Here is a 13,147-nt window from a genome sequence, read left to right on the forward strand (position 1 = left end):
TACATCAGGAACTGCTGGAGGGATTCAAACCAGAGGAAGCTTTGGCAGAGCTATGTGGTGGACAGGACGTGACTGGCAGGGGCAGAGACTGAAGGCAGAAAGATGGGTCAGGAAGCTGCTGCAGTGCTCCCCTGAGAAAAAAGGACTGTCTGAGAGGCCATGGGCATGAGAGGAGGGGTGAATTCAGGAGGTGGGGCAAAATGACATGGTGAGAAATTGTCTCTGGCAGAGAGGACAGGCTTGAAGGACAAGACTTACTTTTTCCACCATCTCTGCCCCTGGGGCCTTCCTTCCCTAACTTTTGGCTCCTCCTGGATGACCCACGCCCAGCCCATGCTTGAGTCCTGAACAGAGCTGCCTGGCTTTTTCTAAATAAGTTCTCTGGACAAACACCATGAGCCTTCCGCATATGCCCCTGTAGAAAAAACTGATCAGAGTTATCTGAGAGGCCAACATGACATCAGGGCCATTAGCCTAGGACTAAGGATCTTAAATGCTTTAGGCCACAGACTTTCTTGAGACTAGTGAAAACTATGAACTATCTTTCCAGGGGAAAAAAAAATGCACATTTATACACACAGTTTGCAAACAATTTCAGAGGGCTCACGTGTCCCTTGAAGTCCATCCCTGGGTCTCTGAACCCTACATTAAAAGCCCCAGGCCTAGGAAAAAAATAGATAATGAAAAAAGCAAATATTTGACTCCCTAAAGTCTGTTATTTACTTCATCTTTTAATATCCCCCAGCTCCCCGCAATAATTGAACATCCCCCGAAATAGCAAGAAACAGGAGGAAGCATTTACCCAGTGATAGCCCCTGGTGCCACCAGCCTCACTTGGCGGGTTTATTTTCATTATTATAGTAATTTTCAAGCTGCAGGCTACAATTTTCACTTGCAGCGAGGTATTAAATTGAAATTACCCCAGATGTAATTGTCATAGGAAATAATCCTGGATACATGGAAGTGAAAGCCTTTTCAAGATGGGGTTTTATCACTCATACCAGGGTTTGGGGCTCTGCCTCTTTTACATGCCAGATTTAGGTGTGTGTTGCAGGGGCCGGGCGTCAGCACAACATGGTAGCCTGAAGCTGTTAGCCCAGAACACAGTGAAGCCTCTGCCGACTGGAATCTACCCACTGGCCAGTGGTGTGGGCAGATGGGCTGAAAGGGTAGAGAGTGGGAAGCAGAGCCCGACTTGGGGTTGTGTTCATGCAGCTACCAGGAGCCACTGTGCACTGGCTCAGGCATGCAAGAAATACCACACTTATTTTCAGTATATCAACTCAGTTCGTCTCCAAGCCCAGGTTCCCCCAAGGTGGTAGAAAATTCAGATTTAGTCATTCTTGGCGCTCCCCAGCCCCTCTTAGGGCCAGGTGAAGCCGTGGGGTCTTACCTAGTGCTCTGCAGCTGGGGAAGCCCTTCTAGATATCAAGCATCTGGCATAGGGATGCCCACCCAGATGCCCTCGGTTCTAGCCCTCCAGATATGCTTTGTCCCTGAAGGTCTCACTTGCCCTGTGCCTTTCCTTCCCCAGATGCACGCTGCTGGTGTATTGCACGGACCTTCCACCCACTAGCATCATCATCACCTTCCACAACGAGGCCCGCTCCACACTGCTCAGGACCATCCGCAGGTGAGGCATCCTTGCTTGTCTGTTGGCCAGCTCCGGGCCAGCACTTGGTGACAGTGTGTCTGCTCCCCAGGTGCCCAGCGCTGTACTAGGAGCACCAGACACATCTAACTACATGCCAGGCACTATTCTATATGTCGCATGTGTCCACTCAGTCACTCCTCACATTCCTGTAAGGGAGGCTATTATCCCATTTTATAGAAAGACAGAGGCCTGTGGTGTTAGGTAACGTGCAGAAGGTCAAAGAGAATAAGTAGAAGAAGCAGCCTCAGAGCCCTCAGCCTCCCCACTCTGCCAGGCTGCCTCTAGAGCATGGGTTCTGACTTCCACAAATGAGGAAGGGGCTGAGGCCCTGAAAGGCTGAGTGCACACCCCAGCCCCAGCATCAGGCTGGGGTCAGCACCCAGCACCCTGATTCTCTGCCCTCCCACACACTTGCCAGGGGCCATGCAAATCAGAACGGCCTGCAGCAATCACTAAGGCTTGCCTTCCTGACCATCTACCTGCAGTTCCATCCCCGTTCCCCTGGGCTTCAGTCCACTCATCCTCTGGGTCGTGTTCTTGCTCTAATAGGTGTATCCTGCTATGGATGGCCTCTGGCCTGCGTGGGTTTTTGATGTGCCCAAGTCCCAGTGCCAGTCCCTAGCAGAACTCCCCTCAGAACATAGACCTGCACCCAGAAGACTTACCCAGGAATTCCTCCCCCAGATTCTCCAAAGACTCTGGCTATTTCACCCCCCTTCCCCCATGCCCACCCTCCCCTCCAGAAGTCATCTGTCCTCTTCTCCCTCCCTCAGGCCACCAGCAGTATCTACCTCTCAGATGGCAATGACAGCAGCCGCCCTCACTCCAGCTCCTCTGCGCACATATTCTGTGTACCTCAGCTGCAGAGGTGAGGAGGCCACTGCCACGCCCACTTCACAGCTGAGGAAACTGACATTGGAGATACTAAATCAAGGTCCAGTGTCGCCTAGCCAGTGATAGTGAGGCAGGATTCCAGGCCTTGCACTCTGATCTCAGAGTCCTCCTTCTTGTCAGCCTGAGTAGGGAGAGGCTAGTCCCAGTGGTGGCGTTCAGCATCCTTCGGGGCCAGGAATGCCACAGCCACGTCCCGCAGCTGAGCAAGAACCCCCAGTACCTCCATGTCCCCATGAAACGCGGCTCATTAGACCCTTCCTGGCCTGCTGAGCAGCACATCAGCTGGTGCCGATGCCACAGAGAAAAAAATATGATGAAACATGGGTCAGAGAGCACACGAAACACAGCAAAATCTCATTGTTTCCATCATGCAGGCTACACTTTTCCTGTCTCTCCCACCCCCGCATGGCTGTGGGCAGTGGGAAGTTCCAGGTGATGGGAGGTAAGTCCTGCAGTAGGGTCACCCTGAGGGAAGACACGAAATCTTCAGCTCCACCTGTCACAAATGATGAATGTCCACTGTATACAGTCACCACATCCCTTAGAGACATAGGGAGGGACCTGCCCAGACACACAGTTTTTAGCCCAGTGCTTCCACCCATCCAAGGGGACAGCCCTGTCTGCTGTTAAGACATCCTTGGCAATGTCAGGCTGGCTTCTTCCTCCAGCCACGTGCCCATCCTGGCTTCTGTAATCACCCCAAGAGCCACCTGATTCAAATTTGATTTCCCAACCAGGCAATAGCTCTTGACAAGAAAATGTGCCAAGTCACTGTCAGGTGTCACCGGGAGTCTCGGGGTAGATTAACGATAACAAAGTGCCTGGCTGGTTAAGTGTGGGGACAACAGGGATGGAGGAGGCCCAATTCTCCTGGGTCTCCTGTGGTGAGGGGAGGAGCGTCTGGGGCATCCAGGCTGAGAGGACACACAGGGAGGTGGAGGTGGCTGGTTCTGAAGTGCCAGACCACAGCCCTGCCGTTGTGATGCGCTGGCTCACCAGGGTGGGTTCATGGAGCAGACCAACTGCAACCTCTGCCTTCCCCACCGCCATGGTGGCTGCTCCACCGGTCATGACTGGGCATGCCTGCCAGATGTTTCCATGAGAACAGCGTTAGCATCTGAGAGAGGCCCCTCGCTTTCCAGGCTGGCCTCTCCCTGCCCATGCTGCAAGAAGCTCTCTGATGCTGGGCGCCTCCATCCCCTGACACCATCACACACATGCACCCCATCAGGGGCTTCCTCTGGGCCCTTTTCTACATATCACTACTCCAGTACTTGCTGCATTTTTTCAGCATGTAACCTTCAGTGAGCTCCTTTAGGGCAAGGACTTATCTTATCCATCTCTTAACCTCCCAGTGGCTCAGTATCCTAACCAAGGGAATGAGAATACTAATCGTACTTAGTGCATAGGGTTGCTAAGGGTTAATTCGGCTAAAGGACTGAGAACAGTGCCTGGCATGGAATAAATACTTGATCAAAGAAAAGAGGCTATGGGATACTTAAAAGGGTGCCACACTTGGAGTCAGAAGACCTGGAGTCAAATCCAAACCCTACCACTTCCTAGCTGTGTGACCCTGGGGCATGTTATTAACTACATCTGTAGAAAATGATGATAAAAATACCTTTCATGTTTCTAATTCTATCACATTTCTACAATAAACGTTCCTCTTGGGGAATGTCTCAGACATTTGGGGGCATTACAGTGTATGTAATATGGGGGCTTCTAGGCCCCCCAGGCCTCCCTAACAGTGTTTATGTCCTCGAGGGTACCTTAGCTGCTGTGCTCAGACTCTAAGACATGTTTCTCCTCTTCCTGCCGCTCCTCCACCTCTATGTGGTATTAATGATACTTAATAATAAGAAGATTACCATGTTAAATATATCCTGAGCTTTGTGGCCTGCAGAACACATTCCTTCTCTCACTCCAGTTGGAGCCTCATCCTGAGCCTGTGGGGCAGGTGGTGCACTTGTTAAGAGCAGAGGCATCAGGCCTCAGGTTTCCTGGGTTTCCTGGAGGTACAGCGCGGCTCCTCTGTCTGCCTGCCTGATGGAGGGCTGCCCTGAGGCCCTGGAACCCTGCACTCTGGGAGGGTTCTTGGGGCCCATCAGCCCCGTACTTTTCAGAAGACACCCATGACGTGCCAGACAACTTAGCTGAGAGAGCCTGTTTCCTGCCTCCTAGGAACTTCAGATGTCAGCCAGCCCCGAGCTCAGACCCAAGTATGACACACACAAACAGCAAAATGGGGACCTGAGAGGCATGTGTAGACAACCAGGAGCTTATATCAAAAGCAGGCAGGGCAGAAATGAATGTTAGGGGTGGAGGCAGGAAAGATTACTTCTAGAAACTTCCATGCCTTAAGATTCTATACCTCCCTTTCACTCCCTATCCTGTTGCACAAATGAATCACTAGCCACTGAGAGGGGACTGACTGAAGGACATGTCCTGTCTCAGAGGTCTTCAATAAAGGGATCTTCTCTAAGGTACCTTTCATTGTTAACTTTCTGGAATTCTGGACAGGCTTTGTTGTCAGGCTCTTTGCAACCCCCCTGCCCGGACCCTCTGGCCCCCTAAGCTCTGGAGTTAGCTGGGGACTAGACAGGCTCACGTGGGGAACTCAGAGCCAGATAGAGGCTCAATCTGGTACACAGATGATGGGGTGGGTGTAGAGAAGCATGACCTTGATGAATTAGGGGACATTCTCACTTAGAGAGAAAACAAGCCCTGAAGAGTTGTTTATCTTGACTCCTGATGCAGTGAATCTGCATGTTTATGGGAGACCCAGCGCTGTCACCTTCCTTTTGGGGCATCCTTCACCGCCACCCCTCCCATGGGGGCTCTGAGGCATGGGCAATGGATCCCTTTATGTGTTGAGTCTTCTCACTGTTGCTTTTTTATAATATCCCAGATCTAGGGGAGCCATTTCTCAGAGTAAGGTGGTTAAGAATTTGGACTCTGGGGCCAGATTTTCATGGCTCTGCCCTTAACAGCTGTGTGATCATAAGCAAGCAAGTTAGCCTTTCTGCATCAGTTTCCTTTTCTGCAAAACAGAGACTGCTAATAATAACTACCTGATATCATTGTGGAGAAGATAAAGTGATTTCAGATAGGGAAAGGACTTGCAGCAGTGCCTGGCATATAGTGAGCCTGAGCGGTGACAACAGGTGTATATTGTGAGCCTCCAGCCCTGGCAGACAGCAGAGTTCTAATGCAGGGGCTCTCAAACTTGAGCAGGCTTCAGAAGCTCCCGGAGGGCTTATTAAAACACAGTTTCTTGGGCCCCATCTGTAGAAAGTCTAACCCAGGCTGGGCACAGGGGCTCATGTCAGTAATCCCAACACTTTGGGAGGCCGAGGTGTGCAGATCACCTGATGTCAGGAGATCAAGACCAGCCTGGCCAACATGGTGAAACCCCGTCTCTAGTAAAAAAAAAAAAAAAAATTAGCTGGGCATGGTGGCAGGCACCTGTAATCCCAGCTACTAGGGAGACTGAGGCAGGAGAATCACTTGAACCTGGGAGGCGGAGGTTGTAGTGAGCTGAGATTGTGCCATTGCACTCCAGTCTTGGCAACAACAGTGAAACTCCATCTCAAAAAAAAAAAGTCTAACCCAGTAAGCCTAGAGTGGGGCCCAAGAATTTGCATTTCTAACAAGTATCTAGGTGACGGTGATGCTGCTGGCTCCAGGATCCCACTTGGGAAAGTTATGCATATTGCTATTATTAGTTTCAATATTATTAATATCAATACCACCATTCAGAGAGCAGCTGCTGTGTGCCAGGCATGGTGAGCTCCTTTCACACAGCTGAGGAAATTATAGTGCTGAAGGTTCAGTACTTACTGAAGCTCTCCCAGCTAGTGAATGGTGGATACAAAGAAACAGTACTTGAACCCAAGTTAGTCTCACTCCAGAATGACTAAACTCAACTGTCAGCCGGCCTTGGGTCTTCATTCTACTGGTATTTATGGAGCGTTTGATAAAACCTGCCTGCATAGAGCACCGTGGAGTTCACAAAGCAATTTCAAATACATTTCCTCATTTCACAGGCACAAAAGCCTGTGAAGTAGGTCAAGTATTAATATCGCCTGCTTTTACAAGGAAAATGTAATTACAGGAGGAAATGAAGGCTGGGAGCGAACCAACATCTATCTGGTTCAGGATTGCACAGTTAGTGGGTGGTGCAGCCCACCTGGCCTCTGAGCCCACACTGCCCACGCTGCCCTGCGGCCTCTGGGGGCTCCTTGAGGGCCAATAGTTAGGGCGCAGCAGGTGTAGAAGCCACCTGTGTACCTGCCCTCTGGCAGAGAGATGAGCTGCATATAGAAGACTCTGTTCTAGAACAATCCCAGGCAGAGTGAGGAGAGCATTTATTCCCATGCTGAGGCAAACGAAGGGTGTGGGGAAGGCAGCTGGAGTGGGGGTGAGGCTGAGAAGAGCTATCCTCTGCTGGGCCTGGACGAAAGAGTGGATTTGCTTTGCTGTAGAGGCAGTGGTGACAGCAAGGGAGGGAGACCTGAGCAACCATTCCCTCCCAGGGTGGAGGGAATGAGAGTGGGTGTGCACGAGGGAGGGCCCTGGAGGGACCACCTAGGCCAGGCTAGGTCCCTTGGACTGGACTTGACCTTCTCTGACCACCCAGAGCACATGCCCACCTCAGGCCCTCCCAGCTGCAGGCCATGTTTAAGGGGACTCCGCCATCGCTCCAATTGTTCTGATTAGAGAAGCAAAAACAAGCCAGGTGTTACCACGAAATGGTCTAATTAGCACTCACTGCTGACTATTTCTTTTTTTTTTCTTTTCTGTTTTAAACCCTGGACATTTTTTATTCACTAATCATCTCTCAGTTCAACCAGTGCAGAGCCGCACGCGATTTACCTTTTGATGTTCGCAGAAGAGAACTCTTGAATTTCAAAGAGCTGGCAGAGATTTAGCAGAATTGAATACAGAAGCTACAGCCGTAATCAAACCTCATTAGGGGTTATTCTTCCAGCAGGTTTTCCGCTGTCTCCTGCCTCCCTCCCTGATTAGAGGGCTGGTTGTTGTTTGTGTTTTCTTTGGGACGATCATGGTGAACAGTCCCCTTCCACCATCCTCTGGCAGAGGCTGCAGCCTTCTTTCCCCTCCCTGACCATGAGCTCCCGAAGACAGAGACAGTGAGCTCATGACTTTGTGTTGGGGTTCCTCTCTCCACCTGATACTAGTTGCCATGGTGAGAATCAAGGCTTCATAAATATGGTAGCTCCAGGCTAAGTTCTCTTCCAGTAGAGTCTGCATCCTGCATAGAAGGGGTAGTGCTCTCCAATCAGGGCTCAGAAGGGTCCTCCTGGGAGGAGGGCTGCATACAGCGCCTCCACCTGCACCCATTCTGAACCCCCTCTCCAACATCACAGGGAATCCCATGATAGCTGGTGTGGCCCAGCCATGTTTCTGAGTAGTCACGTGGTTTGGGGTGTTCAGGAGAAGCAGGATCCAGTCATCTCAGTCAGGCCTAAGACACAGAGTTAACCTTGCCCCTGGATAGAGATCCACAGCACAGGAGGGGTAAGTGAGTCAGTTCGATTCAAAAATCATTAATGATGCACCAAATTAAGTGATAATAAAAATTGCAACCATTTGTTATCATGAAGTGCCAAATATCATGTTAAATGCTTTTTATACACTTTCTCCTTTAATTTGCTCAACTGCACTGTGAAATAAGTACTCCTATTATTATCCCTGTTTTCTAGATGTGATTCTTTTCTGCACAGAGCAGTAAAGTAACTTGCCCGAGATTACACAGCTTGTAGTAAGTAGCTGCTATACCACAAGCTTCTGGAGGGTAGAATCATCATATGCCCAGTGCTGAGCACATAGTAGGTGTTCAGTAAATATCCCTCGAGGGAATAGTTATGGACCAAGGCTCTGTGCTAGACTCTGGCAATAAAGAGAGCAATGGGTCAAGGGTCTTGCCCTGGGATATTTCCCTCCAGAGGGGACCACAAGCGGGCGAGGTACAAAACCAAACTTCAGGGCTGGGAAGTGAGAAAAGTCATAGGATCAGATACAAACTGTTAGGAGATCCCAGAGGAGGAAGCAATTAATTCTCACTAAGTGCTTTGGAAAGCTGTTAGGGAGGAAGTGACATTCACACTGGTCCTTGTGGGCAGCACAGGGGCATTTCAAGCAGCGGCAGCAGCAGGAGAGAGGCTCTTAGTCATGAATGAGCAGGACAGCTTCAGACAGCGGCACTGGGCGTGGGAGGTGGGGAAATGTGGGCCAGCTTCTGATGGCAAAGGCCTTAGGAATGTGCTGAGGATTTGGGATGTCAATAGTGAGGAGCCCCTGGGGGGCTGTCAGTTTATTTATTTGCATTGGCGAGGAGAGTCACACAATCAAAGCTCCTTGTCAGAAAGTTCACTCTGGAGACCACGAGCAAGATGGCCTGGGAGAGGCTGGGGCAAGTTGAGGCTATAAACCAGACAGAAGAGGTTAAATCAGGGTAGAGATATAAGAAGTGAAAGTGATTTGAGTGACATTTTCCAGTCAAACCAGCCAGTCTTTACTGATTTGCTGTGGGGTTTCAGGGAGTAGGAGGGTTGCTGAGGTTAACTCCTGGGCTTCTGTCTGGGTGGCTTTGTGGGTGGTGGAGGTATTCACTAAGATGGTGAAGGCAGAATTACATTCCTGCTGGCTCACAGATAAGCAATATGACTGGACAAGCCCTTTGGTGCTCTGATTTTTCATTCCTTAAATGCAATGGTGTCTATTTAAAACTCAGGTTAGTACATATATTTTGCCACTAGAAGTTACAGTGATTTTTTTCTCTTTCCATCTTGCAGCGTATTAAACCGTACCCCTACGCATCTGATCCGGGAAATCATATTAGTGGATGACTTCAGCAATGACCGTAAGTCATGTCGCTCACTTGCTCTTTAGACACGAATGTCTGTTCCCAGCCACTCTGTAACAGGCAGAGGTGAGTCCACTGGTTTTCTGGGAATGGGGAAAAGCCCAGGTTTGTAATAGGTACGGAAGTCTTTGAGCGTCCGTGGCTAGGCTCAGAAGGAGAGAAGCTTTATATCCAAAAAACAATTTCTTGGGTTCTCTGCAATAATCTGCAGTCTGAGCTAAGGCCCTCTTCCTATCATTTCCTGGGAGGTCTAGGTGGGCCCTGTCTTTGGGACCTCCCCAACCCCGTGGGACATCCTGTCACCTGGCCATGACACAGTGAGGGCTGCCTTCCAACCTTTCCGCATTCTTTTCTTGCTCATTTCCTACCTTGTGTCCTCCAGTTATCCTATCAAAGAACCTGAGTCTCATCCAAATTCACAGCAAATCCACTCTCTCCAAGAAAAACATGTGTGTCTTTCCAGACACTGTGCATCAAATTTGAAATGTACAGTAATAGTTGAAGCATTGTCAGAATTAATGTACTGGTAGTGCCAACACCTCCCCTGAAGGCCATCCTCCCAGGAGCCTGGGTACAGTTCTGTGCAGTCAATCATAACCAAGCAGAACACCCTCTTCTTGGTGACGAACTGAGGGAAATGGAATGACCACTGTGGATAGCTCCAGGTCCTATCAGAGTGGAGTCCACCCCCACTAGTTCTGAGGCTGGAAGCTGGGCATTGGGAGCCACCCCCACACTGGGGTCTGTTGTACGAAGGCTGGAAACCCACACCCATTGGTGCTGCCTCGGAACCTCTGGGGGTGATGCAGAAGTGGGCTGTACATGAGGCCTAGAGTAATGAGATCAAGACTCTGAGTTCTGGAACGTGAGGATCTGCTCTCCCTTCCCTAGTGAGGAAGAGCTTGGAGGTGGGCAGACACTGGCCCTGCTGAGGGGTAGCCTGGCACTGAAGCAAGAGAAGAGAGTGCTGCTGGATTCATTTGCAAGCAGAATAGCAGTGGTTACAACATGGACTCTGGAGCCAGACTGCCTAGGTTCAAATCCTAGACCTGTAAATCACTCACTAGCTATGTGCCTTGGGCAAATAATCAACCTCGTGCATGTCAGTTTCCTTGTTATAAAACAGAGATGGTATATATGGTTTATATAAGGATTAGACATGTTAATACATTTGAAGTGCTTAGAACAGTACTTAGCCCAGAAGCCTGTGTAAGTCTTTTCTGTTATTCTTTAAAGTTCAGGGCCAAGCAGGGAGGCCAAGGTCAATAAACTAATAAAGCAAAACCACAATGGTAGAGCCAAGATATGGAGTTCAGAGCCAGGGAGCTGGTGAACCAAAGGAGTGAGGAGCAGCAGGCAAGCCAGTGAGTAACAGGGACAAATGCTTAGGATGGGGTTTCCTGTATGGTGGAGAAGTGAACCAGCTCTGTGTAATGGGAGGCATGCTGACTGGGACCCTTCCAAAAGCAGGTCTGTGAGCTGAAAGGAAAGTCTAAAATCTCATTTATTCTTGGCCTTCCAGCAGTTTTTACCAGACCTACTAAATTGACCAGTGCTTTGAATGGCCTATAAGAAAAGAGAAATGGGGAACGGGCACAGAGGCTCATGCCTGTAATTCTAGCACTTTGGGAGGCTGAGGCGGGAGGATCATCTGAGGTCAGGAGTTCGAGACCAGCCTGGTTAACATGGTGAAACCTTGTCTTTACTAAAAATACATAAATTAGCCAGGCATTGTGGTGCATGCCTGTGGTCCCAGCTGTTTGGGAGGCTGAGGCAGGAGAATTGCTTGAACCCAGGAGGTGGAAGTTGTAGTGAGCAGAGATTGCGCCACTGAACTCCAACCTGGGCGACAGCGAGATTCCGTCTCAAAAACAAACAAAAGAGAAATGAGATTGTTTGTGTTAATAACAAGGTTAAATGCTTGAGGGGATGGATACCCCATTCTCCATGATGTGATTATTACACATTGCATGCCTGGATCAAAACATTTCCTGTGCCCCATAAATATATATATCTACTATGTGTCCATAAGAATTAAAGATTAAAAAATTAAATTAAAAATTGTTTAAAGAGAAAAATAACAAAAAAGAAAAGAGAAATGTCCCCAGGTGACTAAGCCAAGATTTTCCACCTGGAACATTTTCAAGCAAGTATACAGGTTCCATTGTGTACTGACCTGTTCCAAAGTGGCCCAGTTGAGGCCTCTTTGCCCTAGACTGGCCACCTTGTATGACAGCAGTGATCTGTCAGCCCCTCATAGCCTGGAAACACCCTGGAGTCAGGACTGCGCTCTGCAGTTAGGGGACAGTGGACAGGGCTGCCTCACCTACCCTTCAGGTTCACCTGCAGTGCACACAATTGTAACACGTAGGTCCATCCCCGGGCGCTCAATTGGCTTAACCTTTTGTCTTTGCAGCTGATGACTGTAAACAGCTCATCAAGTTGCCCAAGGTGAAATGCTTGCGCAATAATGAACGGCAAGGTAGGTCTGAGCTGTTGTGCGGGAGCCTCCAGTGTGAGTGTCGGGGGGTCGAAGGTGTGATGGTGTGTGTGTGTTGGGGTGATCAGTGGGGAATGCTGGGTGGCTTCTCCCTGGTCTCGCTAGACAATGGAGTGACAGTGGCACCCACTTCGTCATTTGTTCCTGACTGTAGGTCTGGTCCGGTCCCGGATTCGGGGCGCTGACATCGCCCAGGGCACCACTCTGACTTTCCTCGACAGCCACTGTGAGGTGAACAGGGACTGGCTCCAGCCTCTGTTGCACAGGGTCAAAGAGGTGAGTGAGGCTGAGGAGCAGGGCCGGGCCTCGTGCCCCAGCTTTCTCCAGGCTCTCTCTCAAGCTCATTACTTCACATGTGCACCCCCAGTTCTTCTGGGAGGTGGGCAGAACAGATCGCAGTCCTGATTTTAATGATGAAGGAACTAAGGTAGAGCAGCCTGTGTGAGATCACACGGCAGTCAGTGGTGGAGCAAGGACCGGGATGTGTTGTGACTGGGACTGTCACCCATAGCAGGCCTGCACTTGGGACAGCTGGGACATAACATATGCAGTTTCCTGGGCAGGAATGAGCTGCCCAGAACCGGTTCTACCGGAGAGCAGAAGGTTCCAGAATGGGAACCCTTATGGGTGTCTTTTGTAGAAAGGAGGCAGCAAACTTAACCAGGCTTCATCCCCTAATTCCTGGGTCCTCTGTCTTACTTCTACCCTCACCCAAAGGCTACACCAAGCAGGCAGGCTAGATGCCAAGAGACCTGAATTCCTTGCCCCTCTTTGCCCTTAAATTACTCTACAATTCTGGATGCTTCATTCCTCCAGTGTCTCAATTACTCCCCAAAAAGTGAAAGGAAATTTAATTTTTCTTATTATTTTATATTCCCTGAAGTCTATCTACTTCCCTACTGATCTACAGAATGTGTGGCAATTGCAGATGGCAGTATCAATTCAATGACTAGCATTCATACTGTGTTCCTCTTCCTGAGTTATTGACTCCTATAGCCATTCTGTGAAGTAGGAGGTCAGGTATTTTTAATATACCCACTTCACTAAAGAGGAAACAGTCAGGGCAATTATATCACTAGGTCTGATGTTTTCTACTTGGTACCACCAGCACCAGAACGCTGGCGTTACCTCAACAGCATCTTCCCTGTGCTGTGGTTATTTCCTGCTCACTCTTCATGGTAGCTCCTAAACTCCTACCTGCATAATGACA

The 13,147-nt window shown here is 49.6% G+C and overlaps 1 protein-coding gene across 2 annotated transcripts in view; it reads left to right on the plus strand.

The window, feature by feature from the left end:
* Positions 1-13,147, plus strand: part of GALNT14 (polypeptide N-acetylgalactosaminyltransferase 14) — a 227,605-nt gene that overhangs the window by 170,824 nt on the left and 43,634 nt on the right. For both annotated transcript variants that reach the window (XM_004029060.5, XM_019021547.4), the window contains exons 3-6: positions 1,535-1,633; positions 9,367-9,434; positions 11,854-11,919; positions 12,092-12,213. In XM_004029060.5, coding sequence (XP_004029109.3) covers positions 1,535-1,633; positions 9,367-9,434; positions 11,854-11,919; positions 12,092-12,213 — 355 coding nt within the window. The remainder of the gene's footprint in view (positions 1-1,534; positions 1,634-9,366; positions 9,435-11,853; positions 11,920-12,091; positions 12,214-13,147) is intronic.

This window comes from Gorilla gorilla, chromosome 12, assembly GCF_029281585.2.
Source record: "Gorilla gorilla gorilla isolate KB3781 chromosome 12, NHGRI_mGorGor1-v2.1_pri, whole genome shotgun sequence".
NCBI lineage: Eukaryota > Metazoa > Chordata > Mammalia > Primates > Hominidae > Gorilla > Gorilla gorilla.